General features: G+C 51.0%; 10 protein-coding genes across 10 annotated transcripts; 4 read left to right on the forward strand and 6 right to left on the reverse strand.

The window, feature by feature from the left end:
* Positions 1 to 350: 350 nt before the first annotated feature.
* N7519_006054 (uncharacterized protein) lies at positions 351 to 1680 on the forward strand (the record flags this gene model as incomplete). The annotated part of the gene is made up of 3 exons (XM_057292830.1): positions 351 to 1106; positions 1187 to 1483; positions 1552 to 1680. The coding sequence occupies 3 exons, from the start codon at positions 351 to 353 to the stop codon at positions 1678 to 1680; spliced, it is 1182 nt and encodes a 393-aa protein (XP_057147641.1).
* Positions 1681 to 1863: 183 nt separating this feature from the next.
* Positions 1864 to 2814, reverse strand: N7519_006055 (SDR family NAD(P)-dependent oxidoreductase; the record flags this gene model as incomplete). The annotated part of the gene is made up of 3 exons (XM_057292831.1): positions 1864 to 2046; positions 2105 to 2700; positions 2751 to 2814. 3 exons carry the CDS (start codon positions 2812 to 2814, stop codon positions 1864 to 1866), a joined length of 843 nt encoding a protein of 280 aa, XP_057147642.1.
* A 632-nt stretch (positions 2815 to 3446) lies between these two features.
* Positions 3447 to 4765, reverse strand: N7519_006056 (MDR family NADP-dependent oxidoreductase; the record flags this gene model as incomplete). The annotated part of the gene is made up of 3 exons (XM_057292832.1): positions 3447 to 3692; positions 3747 to 4604; positions 4709 to 4765. The coding sequence occupies 3 exons, from the start codon at positions 4763 to 4765 to the stop codon at positions 3447 to 3449; spliced, it is 1161 nt and encodes a 386-aa protein (XP_057147643.1).
* A 249-nt stretch (positions 4766 to 5014) lies between these two features.
* Positions 5015 to 5601, forward strand: dprC (the record flags this gene model as incomplete). Its single annotated transcript, XM_057292833.1, has 2 exons — positions 5015 to 5407; positions 5458 to 5601. The coding sequence occupies 2 exons, from the start codon at positions 5015 to 5017 to the stop codon at positions 5599 to 5601; spliced, it is 537 nt and encodes a 178-aa protein (XP_057147644.1).
* A 575-nt stretch (positions 5602 to 6176) lies between these two features.
* On the forward strand, positions 6177 to 8963 carry N7519_006058 (uncharacterized protein; the record flags this gene model as incomplete). The annotated part of the gene is made up of 1 exon (XM_057292834.1): positions 6177 to 8963. The coding sequence occupies one exon, from the start codon at positions 6177 to 6179 to the stop codon at positions 8961 to 8963; it is 2787 nt and encodes a 928-aa protein (XP_057147645.1).
* Positions 8964 to 9458: 495 nt separating this feature from the next.
* Positions 9459 to 10621, reverse strand: N7519_006059 (ATP phosphoribosyltransferase; the record flags this gene model as incomplete). The annotated part of the gene is made up of 5 exons (XM_057292835.1): positions 9459 to 9628; positions 9655 to 9831; positions 9904 to 10395; positions 10508 to 10542; positions 10605 to 10621. The coding sequence occupies 5 exons, from the start codon at positions 10619 to 10621 to the stop codon at positions 9459 to 9461; spliced, it is 891 nt and encodes a 296-aa protein (XP_057147646.1).
* Positions 10622 to 11266: 645 nt separating this feature from the next.
* N7519_006060 (40S ribosomal protein eS28) lies at positions 11267 to 11827 on the forward strand (the record flags this gene model as incomplete). The annotated part of the gene is made up of 3 exons (XM_057292836.1): positions 11267 to 11327; positions 11486 to 11569; positions 11766 to 11827. 3 exons carry the CDS (start codon positions 11267 to 11269, stop codon positions 11825 to 11827), a joined length of 207 nt encoding a protein of 68 aa, XP_057147647.1.
* Positions 11828 to 12389: 562 nt separating this feature from the next.
* Positions 12390 to 12608, reverse strand: N7519_006061 (uncharacterized protein; the record flags this gene model as incomplete). The annotated part of the gene is made up of 2 exons (XM_057292837.1): positions 12390 to 12544; positions 12584 to 12608. The coding sequence occupies 2 exons, from the start codon at positions 12606 to 12608 to the stop codon at positions 12390 to 12392; spliced, it is 180 nt and encodes a 59-aa protein (XP_057147648.1).
* A 296-nt stretch (positions 12609 to 12904) lies between these two features.
* Positions 12905 to 16408, reverse strand: msh3 (mismatch repair protein MSH3; the record flags this gene model as incomplete). Its single annotated transcript, XM_057292838.1, has 3 exons — positions 12905 to 14413; positions 14466 to 15559; positions 15619 to 16408. The coding sequence occupies 3 exons, from the start codon at positions 16406 to 16408 to the stop codon at positions 12905 to 12907; spliced, it is 3393 nt and encodes a 1130-aa protein (XP_057147649.1).
* Positions 16409 to 19521: 3113 nt separating this feature from the next.
* On the reverse strand, positions 19522 to 21262 carry N7519_006063 (uncharacterized protein; the record flags this gene model as incomplete). Its single annotated transcript, XM_057292839.1, is given in 2 exon segments — positions 19522 to 20716; positions 20733 to 21262. The coding sequence occupies 2 exon segments, from the start codon at positions 21260 to 21262 to the stop codon at positions 19522 to 19524; spliced, it is 1725 nt and encodes a 574-aa protein (XP_057147650.1).
* Between the last annotated feature and the right edge of the window lies 1 nt (position 21263).

A 21263-nucleotide genomic window follows, 5' to 3' on the forward strand; every position in this document is an offset into this window, starting at 1 on the left:
AATCGCTCTTTAGATGAGCAGTTTGTCCCGTCCAATCGTAAAATATCCCAGTTGACTCCAATCGAGTCCAATCTATCCATGGGAAAGTTATGATGCAGGGTAGCAGGCATTGGAGTTGAACATTCTCCCGTGCAACCCTTATTCATCTTCCAACCAGGCCCCGGGGATCGGTAAGGGGGACCTCGCTCATTCAAATTCCAGTCTATAAAAGGCATTGGCTCGATGCCTCGTTGAAAATATGATGTTTCTTTCTATTCAAAATTTTGGAGTTCTTCCCCGTTATAAACAACTCAGTGGCCATATACATACAGAAAGGGACGACGCCACACTTGTACACCATTTAAACTGTCATGCGTCCTCCAGCCCAGACCGTCGATCATAATCACACCTTGATACGAGGGAAACTCTCAGCTGAACACCACCTATCCAAGGGTACCGCTATCAAGAACAGCATTCTACCCCTGTTGAGATCGGTCCCAACAGACCAGCAGCCCTTGTTAAGACAAGACTCAGCGCCATCAATATATACTCAATCACAATCACAATCTCCATCCCCATCGCCCAATCTCTCCTTCATAGACAAATATGGCCGTTATCGCCAGATGGTACACTACGGCTCGAACAGCACAACCCGTCTCCACGAAAGCAAAACAAAGCAAGCAAGCGATAGTCAACTAGTCGCAATCAAAGTATATCGACGCTCCATCCTCAGAGGTCCCCCAAGCTCTTCCCACTCAACATCCCTCCATCCAAGCCACCCCAACATCCTCCCAATCCTAGACATCCTCCATAACGAACGCGCCGAGCTCTGCCTGGTAATGCCATACTGCGCCGGCGGCGACCTCCACACCCTCCTATCCCGCAAAGGAGCCCTCCCAACCCAAGAAGCGGACTGTATCATAACCCAGATTCTGCGCGCGCTTGCCTCCCTACACGATCACGACACGGCGCACCGCGATGTCCGTCTCGAGACAGTCCTGCTCACTGCCAACGGGGCTGTAAAGCTAGCCGGGTTTGGCGATGGACATATCCGGCGGATGTGGGAGGAGTCCGCTAAGGCTGGGCGAGGAGGAATACTTCCCCGCGACCACAGCCATCTACACATGGTGCATGGTCGTTCACGCTACCGTGGCCGCTGAATTCATTATGTCGTCAAATTTCTGGGTCTTCTGGCAATGGTGGTCAGGCTGTCATTGCAAACTCACCCACTGCTTCGTTTGTGGGTATGAGACTCCCGTATATTGCCCCCGAAGAATTCGACCTTCATTTTCAATCTCGTTGCCATGATGAACATGATAATCATGGTGATTGTGATTCTCGTCCTGCTGATGTGTGGGCCACTGCTGTGGTTTACATGGCCCTCGTCACTGATCGGATTTTGTGGCGTAGTGCGCGTCCTAATCAGGAGGATGCGCGGTATCTGGAGTATCTCCATTCTCGTAGCGGGGAGGACGGATACCCGCCTATTGAGGCTCTGGGGCAGGTATGTTATAGTGTAATTTTCAGGGCCTCCGGCGCCGAAGACAAATCGCTAATATCTGGTCTGTGTAGAGACGACGCAATGCTATCTATGCAATGTTGCACCCCTGTTCGTGGAAGCGTATCACAACTGCGAAGTTGTTGCAATCAGAATGGATAAATAGTGTGGTGGTTTGTGAAGCGGGTGCGAAGGGATATTGAACAAGGCTGGAACTTGTTATCCCCATGTAATGCGTGCTTGGCCTGAAGATGCTATATTACATCGTTATAATCATTCCTCGGGCGCAAATTACGATATGCTTCTTTTGATATGTTCTTGGCGATTACTCAGATACCCTCAAACAGATAATAAATTTGTTATGCACAACCCTTAAATCCACCTAATCAAACAGTCCCAGCAGCAAGAACATACCCCCCATCAACCACAACCGTCTGCCCATTCAAGTACTGGTTGCAAACCGCAAAAAGCACAGCACTAGCCATATCCTCATCCTTCCCAGGCCTACCAGCAGGAACCTTCTTCCGATACTTCTCCGCCGGGATGTAACTCTTCTGCATCCCATCACTCTCCCCGGCAGTCATCTCACTCAGGAAAAACCCCAGGCGAAATACTATTAACCCTAACAGTCAGCTTAGACGAGCTAACCTCCTGCGCAAGCATCTTGGTCAAATGAATCGCCGCCGCCTTGGAAGCATTATACGCAAAATGATGCTGCGCAACCTTCACAATCCCCGAGATAGAAGTCGTGTTGAGCACAGTGCTAGACCAACCATGCTCGACCTCCGAGCCGCGCTGCAGCAGCGGCAGGAAAGCCGTTGTCATGAAGAAGAGCTGCGAGACGTTCGTGCGGAACACCGAGTCCCATTCCTCGAATGTCGCGGCTGGGTCCTCGAAGAGGCTTTCACGGAGCTCGGAGGTATCTTCGCTCTCGGTTTCTTGCGTATGGCTGGATATTCCGGCGTTGTTCATTAAGATTGAGAGGTGGCCTTCCCGCGTGGAGATCTCGGAGGCTAGCTTGCGGATCTCGTCTTTTTTGGTTACGTCGCCTGGGAGCGCGATTATCTTGCCGCTTATTTCGTTCTCGGCGTTGTTGTAGAGATTGGCGACACGGTCGAGTTTCTGTCCTGTGCGTCCGGTTATGTAGACTTTGGCGCCGTTCACGGCTAATGCTTGCGCGGCCATTAGGCCTATCCCTGAACCGCCGCCTGTGACGAGGGCCACTGGTGTTGTCAGGATGGGGTTGTTGATTGGAGTTATTATTGTAGCTCACCTTTGTCCTTCACATTGAATAGGTTTTCTAGCTTGAAGCTTTGGTTGCTTTCATTGGCTGCCATTTTGATTTCGTCTGGAATGGGAGATCTTCTAGTAGGATTGACTCTGAATTGGCGAGAAGGTAAAAGAGGAGAGAGCTTTGGTATTCGGATTGGTGGAATTGATGTTAGAACCGTTGGGCTCTTGGTGAGGACTGGTGAATAGAATCGCGGCATGGCTGTTCGGGTGTATATATAGGCGAATAGAATGGGGATAGGTCATGACTTTCCGAAAGTACAATAAAGGACAAAAGCTTAAGACTTATTCTAATGATATTTTGTCATGAATCATTTGTAGGTCATATGCTCCAATCAACAATTCCTAATCTTTGAATATCAGAGACCAACGTGGTAAGGGCCCAATATATATCAGAATGACGTCACTTTCACTTGTACAGACAATAGAGTAAATAAAATAACCTGAAACTACCTAGGTAGATCTATCTTATTGTTTAATATAAGAATTATAAGAATTTGAAGTGACTTCGATCGCGCATATTTTCGAGATTGCCTAATGCTGGAGATATATTTACATATGTAGTACCCGAGATAAAAGACAAGTATAGCCTGCATCAAAACCATCCTCATTTGCGATGTAATTTGATGCTGATGCTAAAAGTCCCGTAGCCTAAAATGCGCGCTATCCAGAAATACGTTCACAGCTTGGCCTTTGCAACCAATGCCTCGCTGACCGGCGCTACCTCAACCATCATTTTACCAGTGTTAGCACCAGCGTAGAGGTCGACGAGACCCTGAGGCGCCGCCTCCAATCCACCAGGCACGATATGCTCTTTGCGCTTGAGCTTACCCTCAGCCAACCAAGAGCCGAGCTCCTTGAGTGCGGCTGGGAATTGCTTCGCATGATCGAAGACAATGAAACCCTTCATGGTGATCCGTTGCGACTGTCATCAATTAGCCCGAAGTCCAAAAATTCCCCCCAAACCCAGAGGACTCACAATCACACTCATAAAACTGGCCGGACCTTGCGGCTTAGCAGCATTATACTGGCTGATAGCGCCACAGATAGCAAAGCGCGAGTTAGTAGCCGCCCTCGCCAAACAAGCATCAAGGATATCACCCCCGGTATTATCAAAGAAGACATCAATATACTCAGGCGTAGCGAGCTTAAGCTGCTTCCTCCAATCCGCATCCTTATAGTTGACCGCAGAGTCGAAACCAAGCTCCCTAACCAAGAAATCACACTTCTCCTTAGTACCCGCCAACCCCACAACACGCTTAGCGCCCTTAATGCGCGCAATCTGGCCAGCCACCATGCCCGTCGCGCCCGCAGCGCCAGAAACAACAACCGTGTCTCCCTTCTTCACCTGCGCGATCTCAACCATGCCGAAGTACGCCGTCAGCCCGGTCATGCCGAGCACGGACATTGCGTCTGTGGGCCGTCCGCCAGCTGGCACGGTTATCTTTTCTGCTTCTTTCGCGCTGACCACTGCGTACTCCTGCCAGCCGGAGCTGGCGACGACCCAGTCGCCTTTGCTGTATTTGGAGCTCAGACTGCTGCCTACGGCGAGGACTTGGGCGATGCTCTGGCCGCGCATGATGGCGCCTTGCTCGACGGGGGCGATGTAGGAGCGTTTGGCGGTGAGCCATTGGCGCATGGCTGGGTCGAGGGAGAGGTAGTGTACGCGTACGAGGAGCTTGTCTGTGGGGACATCTTTGGGGATGGGGAGGGTATTTAGGCGGAATGTACCAGTGCTGAGAGAGGGGTCGATGGCCGGGGCCGGAGGGTGGTATAGATGATTTGTTTGTTCGACATTTTGGAGGATGTTTAATGGAATTATGAGTGAGGGGAGAAGCTATGTTGCACAGAGGGAAGAGGAGGAGGGAGAGATATAAGAATCTCTAGGTAGTATCGGAGATGCTCCATATTAGGAAAACTGCTCCTTGGGCCTCGGCTTACCCCCGGGCCAAGTAGAAGTGTTGAATAATCAATTTTCCTGGGGATGCAGGGATGCATTATTTGCTTTTTATTGGACATAAAATAATATCCTGGATATCCATGGATATGCATGAACCCTGGAAGATCTCAGTGATATACATTGAACAGTCCGATCTATACGTCCATGATCAATGGATCCAATCGGCTTTCATCGTGACGTCATTGTCCAGGAAGTCTAGACCGAAAGAACGGAGAACTACGTCCATGAGGACTGTCGTACTTCTCCTAATTAACACCCAGGACAACTAATCAAATATATACACAATCATGTCGCGAACCTACCAAAGCTACGAACACGCCGATCCAACCAAAACTTCCCGAGGCGCAGTGGGTGGTGGCTCTTCAACTGGCGCCCCAGGCCTCCCAACAGGTCTTCGCGACACACGATCCGAGTACGATTCATCCAAGGGCTACAATCCTGCCACAGGAGCCAGTTACTCAAAATCATCAGCAGGCGGACCAACCCAGACCCGGCAGCGACCGCTCTCACCGTCCCCGTCTCGCAGTGATGACCGGACGGCAAAGGAGGCGCCACTCCCGCACACGGCCAGTACGGCGCAGCGGGCGGAAATGGATGATCGTTCGGCTTCTGGGTCTTGGGCTGCACGGGCTGGTGGAGGGTTTGGGGACAAAGTGAAAGGCGCTGCGGCGTCGGTTCATGTAAGTTGGAATCCTTTTTGGGGGGGGAATGGGTTCTGATTGTGTTATAGGGAGCTGGAGAGTCATTGCGTGGGGCGTTGAATACGGCTGTTGATCGGACATTTGGGTCTAATGAGGGTGCTGAAAGGAATCGGGAGATTGCGAATAAGGGAGCGGAGGAGATTCGGTCTGGCCGGTTTACGGAGAACAGGTAATGGATAGATAATGTAATGTGATAGCTTAGAAATAGTAGGAAGATATTTCCAGAATCTACTACGAAACATGGAAGTCATTATCACATGAAAATGAACGATTCGAGGACGATCATCCATGTACGTATACCTATGTACTGTATGTACTACATGTACTATATGTACATATATGTAGACAGAAAGAGATAGATATGTACAACCTAACCTGTACATCCAGCCAAGCATCTAATCTTTGCTTAAAATTTCTTAAAAAGGTTCATTGAAGACGTCCACGAGACGTTTAACTTTTTATAGAACATCCGGCCGACCCGAAGGGCTGTGCTGGTGGAACCCACTGTTTTATGAGAACATTTGAAAAGAAAACAAACTCTTCTTCAAAAATATACATACCAGTATACAGATATACAGATATACAGACATCAGGAGCTTTCTACAATTACTCCACGTTTTGCGCCCCCACATTGGTTGCATCATCCAGTCAATGCCAAGTTTTGTGACAGTTGCAGCAGTTGCACACTCGTACGACCTCATGCTCTGAACCAGTTATAGAGCTTCCTCTTTTCTCGGCATAAATCGCCATGACCTCAATTCCCACCGACCAACCCCATTCCTCACGTCTGGCCCCGAAAAGCGCTGCGCCGTCGGCCGCGACACCCCCGCAGAAACAGACATTGTACTCCGAGACGTCTTCGAATCTGGCCGTCTCAGACTCTCCCTCTCATTATTCATCCTTCTCAAGCTCCGATAGTGACGAACCACTCCCGCACTCCACCGAGGTTACCGATGAAGATGTCGCCAGCGACGTGGTGGGGGTTAGCATCGGGCGCGAGCAGAGCCGCATGAAGGCCCGAGCGACCCCATTGGAAGAGAAGAATCGCGTGCTGGAACAACAGGGATCATATTTTACCACGATACCGGATAATATAGGCGAGGATGGTCTATTTGCGTCGGAAATCACGGCCGAGCCTGAGTCGGTGGAGCCCAAGGTCGAAAAAGCACCATCACCAGCACCGTCACCGCGCGAACGAAGGTCCGGACATAAGCCTAGGGCATCATACCCCTCCGCACAGTATAAACAACCCGAGCCGGGCCACTTTGCGCATGGTCCTCGCAGTGATCTGTTTGCCTCAATTCCTGAAAAAGCCGGGTCGAAAGATACAGCCGTGAGTCAGCGGTCTGGCTTTGTCGGGACTTTATTGAAAAACTCATTGCCTCGCCGACCGCGCGCCTGGTCTGGCGAGTTGAAGAGATTCCTGCCTGATCTGACCTCTTTGAGGAAACGGCCGTCTCTGTCGTTCCGTGTCCCCAATGGCCAAAACCGAATCCGCAGCCAGACGGTAGCCCCGCCAGCTAAAAACAACTCGGGATTGCCGAAAAGAACTTCATCGCTAGTCCTGCGTTCGCCGCCGTCACCTCTTGACCAAAGCGGCTCTAGCATTGAGGATGATGCAGAAGCCGCTCAGCCGATACCTGAGCTGCGCTCACCAGATGGAACCTCGGCCGCAAAACATTCCTTCATAAGGAGGCCTAGTTCAGCAATGCCCGGTCGACCGCCAAGCTTGCGGAGATCCTCGTCGGATCACTCACTGTATCTGCGTGCGTCGTCTACGGCATCATCGCTAGAGCAGCGACCATTATACGAGAATGTACATTCTCAGGTAAACAGTCGGTTCAAGGCAATCAAGGATAGTCTCCAAGACTCGAGTAGCAGGCTGCTCAGCATGCCTAATCTCCATCTGCAAGATATCCGCACTGATTGGGGATCTCGCCCGTTCTTGCTAGAGCTTGGAAATGGTTCATCAAGTAACAGCAACGGTGTGTGCGGTACTACCAAAGCGGAACAAGCACCGCAGCTTGCAAACCCGCCGATAACTCCACGGAACAATCAAAACATAACTCATCCAATCTTGGAAGAAGCAATGGCAGATCTTACGGGCGATGTCGTGATTCTAGGAGGCTACCGAGGATCAATCCTCCGGTCCGCTAAGCCACCCCATCGTCAACTTTGGGTGCCGATGAAGGTTGGCCTGAATCTGCGGAAAGTGGACTTGGAGGTCGGCCTGAACCCAGAGGATGAGGAGCGCATGGAGGAGACAATCATTCCATCTGGGGTTCTCTCCCACGTCGGCCCAGTTGACGTCTGTCGACGATTGATGAAACGGTTGCGCAAGAGCGAAAACGCCCTACGCGGCGACCTGCGCGTCCACGATTATGGCTACGACTGGCGTCTAAGCCCCGAGCTGCTCTCGCGCAGGCTCATCGCCTTTCTAGAGAGCCTGCAATGCAACCAGGAGCCTTCACCTGGCGAACCCCGCCGCGGCGCTACAGTCATCGCACACAGCCTGGGTGGTCTAATAACCCGACACGCCGTGAACGAGCGACCTGATCTCTTCGCCGGAGTCGTGTACGCAGGCGTACCACAGCACTGCGTGAACATCCTCGGGCCACTCCGCAGCGGCGACGACGTCCTCCTCAGCTCGCGCGTGCTAACAGCCCAAGTAAACTTCACCTTCCGCACGAGCTTCGCCCTCCTCCCAGAAGACGGACACTGCTTCATCGACAAGCAAAGCAAAAAAGAATTCCGCATCGACTTCTTCGATCCGAAAACCTGGGAAGAACACCGCCTCTCCCCGTGTCTCGGTCCAGCCCTCCCTGCGCCCCCAACCCCAACCACCCTGGGCTTCAAAGACATCCCCATAATCGGCAAGCGCTTCTCCATGGGTCTACGCGACGACTCCGATGAAATCCTCACCCAAGACCTACACAACCTCCCGCAAGAAGGACACCACATCGCAACAGACAAAGACATCCACGCCAGCAACACACCACACAACCCAGGCTCGTACGCCGCATACGCGGCGGAAAAGGCCGGAAACCCGGCCGACGGCTCAGTCGGACCAGGCGCACAACCGCGCAGCAGCGCCACGACCTCCAAAATCGCCACGACCACCACCATCCCGCGCGCCGAGGCGAGGAAATACCTGCAGCGCACGTTGGCGGAGACGAAGCGGTTCAAGGAGAACCTGGCGTTCCGGCCGTCGCACCATTCCGAGAACAGATACCCGCCTGCGGCGGTGTTGTACGGGAAGACGTTGCCGACTGTGTATGGGGCAAGAGTTGTGTCGCGTGAGAGTATTAAGCAGGTTGATGCGTATGATGATCTTGCGTTCGCGGCTGGGGATGGGGTTTGTCTTGCTTCGGCTGCTATGTTGCCGCCTGGGTATAGGATTATTAAGGATGGGTTGGTGAAGAGTGATCGGGGGCATGTTGGGTTGCTTGGAGATCTTGAGGGTGTTGGGCAGTGTCTTAAGGCTATTCAACGGGGGAGGAAGGAGGGGGTTGGATTGGGGGAGAAGGAAATATGAAGGTTTGGTATGGGCTTTTTCTTTTGGCTCCTGGTGTTGGTTTTTCTTGATCTTTTGATGTCTTTTGATGATACCATTGTCATATGTTGATGATTTTGATGGTTCTGTTGGCTTTTTGGCGATTTTTGGATATGGCACATTTAGATGTGACTATACCATACTAGCATTGAGGTATATTCTCGCTTCTATACCAGGGCAGAGACTATTTATATAGAAAAATAAAGATAGAGAAGAAAAGGTGGAGCAGAGCTCAGTATACGAAAATGAATAGATTCCCTTGCACACACGCTATGTAACCCCATGTCATTCTATGTATGTGCTTTTTGTCCTCAGTCCAATGCCCATTGGAATAGAGACAGTCTCTATGAAGACCAAACAGAAGAAAAGGAAACAGTATCCCGAAATTCCTCACAGTATATGAAGTATAAAAAAAAAGATCATGAAGAAGGATGCTATAAAAACCCAACAAAAAGAAAACAAAGTATCATCAAGTCTTTAATCCGTGCGCGAGTTGGCAATGTTCATAACCAAGATATCACTCGCGCCGACCTTAATCAGCTCATCCATTACGTTCGCAATGCTCTTCTTCTCCACCATCGAGCTGACAGCAACCCAGCCCTCCTCCTCGAGCGCGGTGATAGTAGGCGCGCGCTTGCCGGGGTAATCTTAGACGCAACAGGCAGCTGATCACGCGGGATGTTGTATTGGCACAAGACGAACTTCTGTGCGGTGATGACACCGCGCAGACGGGAGCTGAGGAGGGTGAGCATGTCGCTGTTGGACTTGCGGGACTTGACCAGCACGGCAGTGCTGGAGACAACTGTGTCAATCGCCTTCAGGCCAGCGGCCTTCATAGTCTCACCGGACTCTAAACAGAAGATTGAGTATTAGCAACGGGTTCCGACATGTTCCACAGGGTAGGGTTTTAGATGACACATACCAACAAGATCAACGATACCATCCGCGACGCCGAGAGCGCAAGCAGCCTCAACACTACCGCCGACATACTTGATCTTCGTGGAGAGCTTCTGGCCCGCCTCGACGCCCTCCAGCTTACGGAAGAAAGCATCAGTGAGCGCAGTGAAGCTGGTCACGACGTTGCGACCAACGAGGTCCTTGGCCTCCTTGAGATCGCCCTTCTCGGGGACCTGCACTTGCAGCTTGCAGGCGCCGAAGCCCAGGTCGAGGAGCTCCTCGACGTTGGAAGTCTCGCCGGCGGGCAGGGTGGCATCGTGCTCGGCGACTTGGTCGCGGCCAGTGATGCCCAGATCGACGCGGCCTTCGCCGACGAAGGTCGGGATGTCGGCAGCGGGCAGGAAGATCAGCGCGATGGGCAGGTTCTTGACCAGCGCGATGTCGAGGCGGGTTTCGCGGCGGAACTGGACGTCACAGCCGGCAAGAAGATCGAGGGTTGCTTGTTGCAGACGTCCTTCTGTATAGTGGGGTTTGCGTCGTCAGTCTTGGGTTCTTTATGTTTGTTTCTCGTTCATGTGGGTATCGCTGCTCGCAGAGGTCTATGAGTCACGATGTAGGAGGGCACTTGCTTTTAGGCACGGCGAAGAGAAGACGGCCTTCGAGGCTGTTTAGAATCGCTATGTTAGCAGGAATCCCAATGCGGGTTTCTAATTGAGGTTGACTCACTGGTTGACGAGATCCATGGCGATAGAGCGGTGCGGCGCGGGGCTTTCAAGGGGTTTTGGTTGGGGAATAAGCTGATCGGAGATCAATTGACAGAGAGGATAAGTCAATTGCGATTCAGAGACCGTGGGCGTATCTTGAAAACAAGATAGAACAATTGATATAGTCCGGAGGAGTCAGAGGGAGAGAATGACTCGAGCTTCTTCCGGCAGAAATTGGAGGGGCAGATTACTCCGGCGGACGAATGACGGGACCGGGGGAGCATGTACCGTGTTCGCTGGACAGTATGAGCCCACGTGATAGAATTCTGTGGTGTATGGCTATCTAAAAGATCTACAGGATACTTGGTACAGTCTTCAATGAGTCTTTTAATTGATTTCATAGAATAATTGGCCGTGGGAGCCGTAGTTGTCTAATGATGATGCTGAACGATATCGGAGTGCTGAGAAATATGTTCTGCCTGAATATGCCTTAATATGCCTGACCTCTCAGGTGTCAAAGTTTATCCGCTGACTCATCTGCTGCCTGACGGCTCAGGTGTCCAGCCCTGAGCCCTCGCGTAATTTGCACGAACCCACACAGGCCAAATTCCACTTCAACACTCTCTTACCTTCAGTCCAACCAACTCCAACCCTCGAGCTCAACGCCCTCTCCTTCCCTCCAAGATGGATTCCAGCAAGCAGCCCGTTAAGCTCGTCAAGGTGACCCGTGTCCTCGGCCGCACCGGTATGTGCCATCCCAACTTTTTGAAGCTCCAAAACCCACAATTCGATATTCGATATTCGCGGGGTGCACCCAATGCGCCCCGGATCGCCCGACACAAACCGATGAAAACCAGACACTCGGAGGAATAACAATGGCTAATTTGTGGTCAATCTATTTAGGATCCCGTGGTGGTGTCACCCAGGTCCGCGTCGAGTTCATGGACGACACCTCGCGCTCCATCATCCGCAACGTCAAGGGCCCAGGTATGCGATCTTGATTTCTTTGAATCCGGCGTCTTTGGGGATCACAAGAGGAGGAAAGAAAGTCCACATGGGTTCTACCTATTCATTCTACAATGAAATGAGGGCCCATGTTGGAAATATGAAACTTCGACGATCGACCCAAAAGCCGAAAACTTTACCCGAACAACATCGCTAACATATACTCCCTCCGCAACAGTCCGCGTTGACGACATCCTCTGCTTGCTCGAGTCTGAGCGCGAGGCCCGCCGTCTCCGTTAAAATCCACCAAAACGAAATTTCGCTCGCGTCGTCTATTTTGTCTCTCTTCTTCTCTCGCATATCCCTTGCGACCGGTTTTTCATGATTACTCTTCGGCCAAAATCGAGTCCCCCGCTTTTCTTTCTTGCCGTACATTCAACCTCCTATCTTCCTCAGCCCTAAACCGCCGCGCTGCCCAATCTTCCCTGTCTGCCGACTCTCGAGGGCCGTTTCTACGATTTCCGACGTTTCGACTGGAGGTGATGGTTTGGGTGGATTGACTTTTTGGTTTTTATAATGCCGAAAGTCCCGGAAGGTCGATTATGGAGAAACGATCGTGAGAGAGGGGAGCAGAGAGCGCAAAAAAGATAATAGAAGCCTTTTTTTATTGATACGAGAAAACGAATTCAGGTTCTTGCGCGAGGGCTGGTTTGTGGACTTGTGGCACGGTCTGGTCTGGTTTCGATCTTGGTGTTTTACTACATACACACGTCCATTTGGGCGTGCTTGCATGGGCTCAATGCGACAAACGAGGTTGTGATGTTGTTTCCTCTCTTTTCTTCCTCGTACCAGCTTCTCCCCATTACTGGTACTTAGAAAAGACAAACGCCGATTCGAACCGGACCCTGATCGACAAAACGAACAATGGAATCCAAAAAAAAAGTTTGAAAACTTCCAGTTCAGCCTTGTCGAGGTCGAGGGTTTGAAAGCGTTCGTAGAACATCTGGCCAGTGTAGTCTATGTGAGTTTCTAGATCAGGATATTCCGGGGCTTAACCGCTGTCTGGGGTTCCCAACGACATGTGTAGCAAGTCTGGGCGACAGTAACTATGCAATGTCCCTCAATAGATCGGAAGTCATCTGTATGTCTTAGTGTTTCTCGCTATAATGTGGGAAGGGCAAAGGACATCCAAAAAGACATGGTATCGTTTTATCTTAAATATAATAATGACAAAAGACAAGAGGCTGCGTAGCGGCTAACTTTCCTCGATATTGATTCAAGGTTGATATTCAAATGGATCTATCAAAGATCATGCTAAACTCATGCATAGATGTAACTGTACAACCGAAAATGCCCAATGCCCACATAAAAGTAAAACTACAGCTGCTCCGCACTGGCCATGAGCCTATCAAGAAGGCCATCAGCACCAGCAGACTCTCCCTCGAGGCTACCCTTATCATCAAGGACGCGACCAACCGCTCCAACAAGCCCAGCCAACCGTTTCCGCCGAATAGACTCCTCCAGCTCAGCACTCTTCTGACGGGCGATATCAATAACAGCGGGGGGCAAGTTCGCCAGGCGCGCAACGTTCAACCCATAACTGCGATGCGCAACACCCTCAGCAACCTCATAGAGGAACGTAATCTCCTCCTCCCCGTCCTTATCCTTGTTACCTGTCTCCGTGAACCGCATATGGACATTGCGGAGAGCTTTGTCCGGGAAGGAATGTACCATCCGCGAGAGATGCTGGTAATGCGTGATGAACAGGGTGAGGGATTGGATCGACCGAACCATATGGTCGAGCACCGCCTGGGCGATAGCGACACCATCATGCGTCGATGTACCGCGGCCCAGCTCGTCGAGGATAACCAAGGATCGAGGCGTTGCTTGCTTGAGGATATCTGCTGTTTCGGAGAGCTCGACCATGAAGGTTGATTCGCCTGCGAGCATGTTGTCGAAGGCGCCCATGCGCGTGAAGACCGCATCAAGCAGACCGAGTCGGGCGGAAGATGCTGGGACGTAGGATCCGATCTGGGCCATGATTGCGATCAGTGCTACCTGTCGCACGTAGCTAGATTTACCGCCCATGTTCGGGCCGGTGACGAGAAGCGCGCGAGTACCGTCGTGCTGGAGGTTTGTGTCGTTGGGTACGTATGTGTCTGTAAGGAGTTGCTCGACCATTGGGTGTCGGCCTTGCTCAATGTGGAGACCTGCTTCTTCTGTGTATTCTGGTTTGACATAGCCGGGTTGTTGGGCTATCTCTGCGAGGGATAATAGGCAGTCGAGTGTTGCGAGAGACTGGATGCAATCCCGGAAGGACTGGTACTGCGCTGCAATATCAGCTAGGAGGGTTTTGTATGCTTGATCGCAGGCTGCTGCTAGAGCTTCCTTGTACTGGTCACGCTCGCGGATGAGCTGAATGACTTCTGGCGTGTGGAAGCGGGAGACTCTTTTTGTGCCGCTGACTTTGACCCACGATGCTGGCACGCGCTTGAGTGCCGGGGAGTTGTTTTCGATCTCGATCAAGTACTCAATGCCGGAGACTGTCGAGTATTCGACTTTGCCTCTCCCAATCGTTGACGCCGCCTCCTTACGGTGTTCTGAGAATCCGTGTTCCGTGCTTCCAATTTGAAGCTTAAGTTCACCGATCTCCTCTGTCTCCTCCGCTTCGCGAAAGAAGGTATATTTGTCATTGGTTCGTGCAGCGTGCATGTTGATCTTATCCAAAAACCTGACGACTGACGCTCGGATCGTGGGCAGAGAGGCAATGGCCTCGCTCACTAGCGATGATTGAAAGCCTGTCTGGGTAGGTGATTTGATATCCGCAAATTCCATTGCAATCATCTGCATAGCTTGCAGAACAGTGAGAAGTTCGGGTCGCTCGCACTTGGATCAATATTAGTACTGTTGTGGTCATCATCGTAGAAGTATTACCTACCTTTCCGTAGTAAATGCGGATCAAACTCTTCTCAAGATCACTCTTGACTTTGCGTAGCAACCCTCGCACTCTCTCCACCGGAACCGCTCGTGCAGGATCAATAAGCTCTTCCACGGCATTCGTCCGCTCCTGGAGGCACACTTTGTCCAGCAAAGGTCTTCCCACCCATTGCCGTAACATGCGTTGTCCGAATCGCGTGTGCGTTCGATCTAAGGTCCAAAATAAACTACCTCTTGTCGAGAGATCAGTCTGGTTTTGGTAGATTTCTAGATTGACCAGCGTGTTTCCGTTCAGAAGCATATGCGAACGAGCCGAGAAGGGTTGGAAATATTTTGTGAGATCAAACACATGTTGCAGCCCATATTCGGTCATATGTTCAATCATAGCAGACAGACAGATAGTCACCTGCTCTGGGAGGCCAAGGACGTTTTGAAGCAGCTTCGCAGCTTGAGTATCCTCCTCGGTACTGGTAGCCTTCATCTTTCCTGCATAAAATCCCGACACATGGCTGTGTGCCTCGGCGGCGGAGGTTTTCTTCCTCTGAGCCCGTTCGAGACGCACGGCATCTCCAAAAACATTCATCTTGCTTCCAGATAAATGCTGCACGAGCTTCTCGCTAGCTCGAGACATCTCTCCAACAATCAAGATTTCGCAGGGAGCGATATGCAATAGTCGTGTCTCGATCTCGCTCCGCATGAAGCCATCCTCAAAGTCATCGTAGATAACGTCACCTGTAGCCGGCTGGACAGCGACAATCCCGACATGAACTCGCTCGTCATTCCCGGGGCCCTTGGCATTGGTCTCCGTCATACAGAGCATGTACCCGGTGGCAGGAGAGGCGCCTCCCGCTGCCGGCGCAGGACCCTGCAGACCTTCAGCGTCATCGATATAGGTTCCTTTCGTGTAGAGATTGGTCAATTTGCGAACAAACGGCGCATTCCGGTTATCACCCGCAGCCTTAAGCGCAGCCGTTTCAATCTGTCGCACCACACCGACCTTGTGGCCGGCTGTAACGAGTCGCTTCACATGTACGTGTAATCGGTGCACGGGGATACTAGCCGAAGCAAACCGGCCAATGTGTGCCTCGGATGGGTCTGCAGTAGGTCCCGGTATTAGTAGGTTTTCGGTACTCTGACACGCAGGAAATACTTACGTTCGTCGAATCTATACTTCCCGGGGATACACACGATGCCCAGCTCCTTAGCCGCAGTGCGCGCGTCCTCTCCAAAGAACCGGAACTTGTATCCCACTTCAATAACCAACACTGTATCCATATTCTGCCGCTTGATTTCAATGACCTGCTTCTCCATGGGCGTGAGCTTGCTCGCGCCCTTCTTCGCACCCTTGCCTTTAGTCGGTGGTGGTGCAGGCTCGTCATCTTCCTCGGCTTCTGCAGCTTCTGCCTCCGCGAGGGCTGCATCGTTCACTGCGAGTCTCCCAATGCCAACCTGACAGTCTGAGCCACCGAGCTTCCGGACAAATTGCTGGTGCAGTTTCTCCTTCTCCTTCTTCCGCCGTTCCTGCTCTGGGTCTTCCTCCTCTGTGGGGACTGGCGCAACGGCAGGGGAGCTCTGGAACTTGAAGATATCGGTGCGTTGGCTGCTGCTTGCCTGAGAGGTGTGATCGAAGGGCACGCTTGTCGCAACTCGGATTGGCTCCTCCGCCTCTGTGCCGGTCTTGGCTCGCTTTGGTGCTGGCGCCACGACATCCTCGTCATCTTCGTCATCTTCTTTATCATCTGCCGGGGTGATATCGTCTGGCTTCGGCTCGATCTTGTCGAGTGGCGACGCTTGCCTTTTCTGAGGTGGCTTGGCTGGGGTGGGTGCGGAGACTTTGGGCGTGGCCGAGGAAGCGGGTTTCTGCGTGAAGAAGCTGGAGATGCTTGCTTGCTTTCTTTTTAATGACGGAGAGGGTGCGGAGGATTGCGAAGAATGAGGCGCCATCTTGACGACGGTTCCAACAGCTCCCACCGCAAGTATGTGGAACGGCAGTGGGGTTAAACGTAGGGTTTATGGGTTGAGATAGAAACTGGGTGCAGTGGAATTCAATACAAGAGTATCTCATCTCAGCTTGATCTCAGACTAGGAATGCTTCAAATCAAGTCCCATGTGAGTTCTCCGCATTTTACCCGGAGCTCGACGCGTACAGAACGCGCTGGGGCGTTAATTGGTTGCTGACTCAGCATTTTCCCACCTGGGCAGGCCCGGCGAGGTCCCGAGAGCTTCATGCTTGATCTTCCAAGTTGTATATCGGACACAAATGTAGTAGGAACAAGACTATATCCCATGCTTTGAAGAATTTTCTCATAACGAAGAGAGTCTACGTCCATAGTCTATCTACAAGGAGTAGGCGTCGATATGGTGGAAGGTTTGCATGAGTGAACGTGTATTTGTTACATATTTGATGAGCATAGACATCTACAGCTCTAAGAGGGGAAAAGAGAGTGATGAAAATTGGGGAAAACGAACTGGCATGAAACCATCTGTCTAGCTTGATGTCAACAAGAAACAGACCACAAACTGCGCCAGCAAACAAACCATCAATATGCGAGTGCAACCGTCATTAAGTACACATCTATGGATGTATCCAGACAGGCAAGGGACAAGAGACACAATGCACAGTCCCAGAGGGGGCCATGAAGGAAGGGACCTTCAAGAAAAGAGAAAAAGCCCTGAGAACATTGTTCACAGGGCAACAGAGAGCTATCTCTGTGGAAAAGGGCCAAAAATTATGCCCAGCTCCTACAGGTCAATGGAGAGCCCAGGAAAGTACAGTCTGTATCCACAGAGGCCGAGGGAGGAATGTGGTCCAAGCCTCGACATGCTTCGTGCCATTAGATAGGAACCGTGGTGCCCTATCTGTTTCAGACTGACCTGGACCGCAGCAAAGATCCGAGCTGAACTTGGGAACCACGATGTGCAATGTGGACCCGGAGGGGGTTGGGGGAAGAAAGAAGAAGACAAAGAAATTGGGGGGGGGGGGGGAGTATTTATATTTTTCCAGTGGCTGACGGGAGGAAGGAACTAGGGTAGGGGACGAGTTTTGACTGAGAGGGAAGGCACCTGACTACATAGACTTCATATTGTGTATACCTGTGTATGTAGATAATGTTATCTATTCTTTCTATTCATCGCTTTCTATTCATCTCTTCCCTATTCATCGTTCAGGGCATCTACACACTGATATTCAGTCCAGTATCTGTGTGATCATAGAAAATACCACCCCCAGTCTATCAAGATCTCTCAGCCATCTCCCTACCCGAGATCCTCCAAGCTAGCACACTATTAGCAAGCACCCGATTAACTTGCCCAGGTGCTTCGGCTTCCTCGTAGTCTCTGAGAAACAACAAATAAGCCCATCACAAAGCGTAAGACGTAGTTACTAGCTGTGGCTGGTGTATATTTCCGAGTAAGCATGTCTATGTTGATCTATCACTCATGATGGACTATACTGTGAACATTTGTAGAGTTACATCGACCTAGGTTCAAAGTAAAAGAATATAAACCGGGTCATGGGATGGGATGAAGTGAGACTTAACAGCCAACATCAAAGCTTGCCGTGGGCCGGACGGTGCTAGCCACATATGTATACCGGAGACTATGCTGCTGCAGACTCGAGCTGGAAAGAATACCTCGTGTTAGTACTAGGAATTGGAAAACTAGCGGTGAAAGGCTGAGCCGGGGAATACCTCGTGTATCTTATTCCTGCCATAGGACTCGACAGAGTGTTCTTCCCCCAAACGAAAGCGGCCATATCGAGATATGTTGCGAGCTGAGCGGAAGACCCGTGGACACTCACTAGGCTTACAAGCCAGTAAGCATAAGCGTGTACCTAGAGCGAAATCTATTGGTAATAGGAGGAAATAATGAATGGCCAAGCAACTATGCCTAGTGGAAGTAGTCGAAATATATAAACAAGCATCGAAAGTGAAATCAAAAGAAACCCTTCATATCCCCAGAGGATACATGGCCATTTCGATCACTCCTTGGGATAGGAGATGTACCTCATGTCAGATTTTCGCAGTTGCACAGTTAGAAAGACATAAAAGATATCTATATTAGCTATGCTGATACAGAGTATTCAGGAACCAGAACTGTAATCTGGTAGCGCGGGATAACAAGGGAAAAGCAGCAAGATCATACCATAGCCTGCTTGCTCGTTGAAAGTTTCCAACTCGTCCAGCTCTTCGACGTGTCCAGAACCTAGATATTGAAGACTCGATTATATTGAAGTCAAGTACAAGCTGCGCCATCATTTCAAACGATATCAAGAGACGGTCACAGATGACGTTCATCGATGGCCAAATCTTGCGGGAGCGTTGAGGTGAAGTCAGAACAGAGACTCAGTGCTCTCCGGGCAAATTGGTTGCAGAACCAATGCTTGACTGAATATATCATGACAGGAAAGTGCTTGGGGCAATTCAGGTGCTTACCCGCTCAGGTCCGGCGCCTTACAATGGTTCTGGTTTCACACGCCGAAAGAACGGGGACTTGGCGAGTGTTCATCATAGATTGAGTGTATGCGGTTGTTGCTTGAGCGAGATGTGATGTCGCAAGAGATTTTCGTTTCCTTTTTGACTAGAATGAAAGCAGTAAGCAATTAATACTTGGCGCGGAAAACATTGAATACATGATATATGGCACGGAAAGCATTCATAATGAACATTTTCATATTGATACTGGCTAATCATAATATTGTACATCATATCAAACAGCCCAACAAGGTTGGGAAAAAATGGACCCCCATGAATAATCACAACTGTTGGAAGATAGCAGTTAGGCTGGGTGTCGACAACCTTGGAAGTCCGGGTCGTCGGGTGAGTGCAAACCAATGGTAAAGCTACCACTGTCACTGTCACTGTCAGTGTTTTGGTTGTTGTTGTTGTTTTTTTTTTGAGTTTTGTTTTTTTGGGTTTGTTTTTTGGGTTTTCGGTTTTCGGTTCTGGATATCCATAACATCGTCGGTCATTCCGGGAAACATCGCATAGCGTCACTGTCGCAGGGTTGACCAGCAGGTTAGCAGGTTAACCTGGGGTTAGTCGACATGGTCGTGGGATTTAGTTCGCATCGGTAGAAAAGTAGTATGTTTGAAAGATCTGGTCGTCTTCGGGGATGGTTTCTTCGGATGGAACTATCTGGTCCACTGGAAGCCAGCCATCCTGGGCTGCAGTATGCTCCTCTTCATACTGGCTCTCATAGAAAGGGTGCTTCGAGGGGGCTTGCAGAGGGTTGGAGCGATACCCAGCCTTGTCAAAGACGTCATATGTATCACCAAGATCAGGAAGGTATGAGGGGCCGAATCCAAAGTCATCGGAGTCAGGGCGTTTAGCGAATGGGGAGTTCCAACCGTGGGGGCCAATTCGGCCTTGGGGGTTCAGAATAGGCTCAATGTTCTCTTTGGCAAGGGATGCGTGCCCAATTCTCGGGGCATGAATACCAGTGTTGGTCTTTCCGTTCAAAACAAGGCGAGTGGGGGTCAATGTGTCAAACTGCGTTCTGAATCCCGGTTGCTGATAAGATGTTTTGCTGTGCTCTTCTTCCTTTCCCTCATCAACAAAAACGTCGAAGCCACCCCTCGGCCGTTTGCCAAAGGCGTTCACAGTAAGACCAATCTCTTCATCGTCACCAACATAAGAGTGAGCTGCTGCGCGGCGCGAGCGGCGGGAAGCCTTGTGCTCTTCGTTGGCCTCTTCCTCTGCCACGTCCTTGCGGTCTTTGTCGGTTTTCTGTCGCTTTCTGTCCGCGGCACGGGGCACGTTGGGATCAGCCTTGGACAGACGTGTGCTCCTGGTACGAGCGAGGCCTCGCTTGGGAATCGGAGTCTCCCCTTTCAGTGGGCTGTATTCCTCCACATTGCCCGTGATCTCACGCTCCGTCAACAGAGTTCCGCGAGGGGAATAGACCTGTTCTGTAGGCTCCACGAGCAAAGAAGTTTGTTCCATGGTCTTCAGTACACCACTGTCCTTCTTCTGGTTGCGACGACGACGCATCTGCACCGTGGCGGAATCAAAAATATCCATGCCTGGCCATAGAACGCCCTTGAGTCTTGCGATTTCTTCAGCCCGAGTCTTGTCCATCTCAGCATCACCCGATGCCTGGGTCTGATCACCAGAGTCGATAAAAGGATCAGGAGTGTCTTTGTTGGTAATCCATGTTCTCTCCAAAGGTTCCGGTTTGTGTCGGCGCTGTATCGGTGTCTTTAGGCAAAGCCAATGATTGGCTTTCATCGTAGAGTTCAGAAGCATTAACAGGCTGTAAAACATTTGACTTTGTGCCATTAGACGATCGCATCGAGCGGAGAATCGGACCAGTTCGAGATTTCGCACTGCTGTTCGCCATAGGCAACTGGTTTGGCGTGCTGGGTGCGAGGGTTGTACCCGCATGTTGCTGGTTGTCATTGTGAGAATCGGCCAGGCGAGGATCGAGGTAATCAGGGTTGGGGGTGGCTGGCATTGCAGGAGTGCTGGAGCCCTCAGGCTCCACGGGCTCCACGATGGATGCTCGGCTCCTTGTGCGTTTGGTGGCGTTAGTGGTGTTGGAAGTCGATGCTTCGTCCTTTCTTTTCTTCCGAATTTCTTTGCTGGTCATGCGAGCAGACAGCAGCTTCGCAAAGCCATTGTTATCAAACCACTGGTCGTATCGCTTGAGAAGCTCGACCGAGTTAGAATCGTCGGTGCGAAGCTTGAGCTTGAAGTGGTTGGCCAAATGAGCCTTGGAGCCGGCATGGGTCAACAGGTGGGAGACATCGCTGAACTGCGGCCGTCCAGGACAGATGATGCACTCGAGGGTAGTGCCCATG

The sequence above is a fragment of the Penicillium mononematosum genome (genome assembly GCF_028829835.1).
Source record: "Penicillium mononematosum strain IBT 11891 chromosome Unknown utg000003l:1.0-8172316.0:1.0-8177699.0, whole genome shotgun sequence".
Lineage (NCBI taxonomy): Eukaryota > Fungi > Ascomycota > Eurotiomycetes > Eurotiales > Aspergillaceae > Penicillium > Penicillium mononematosum.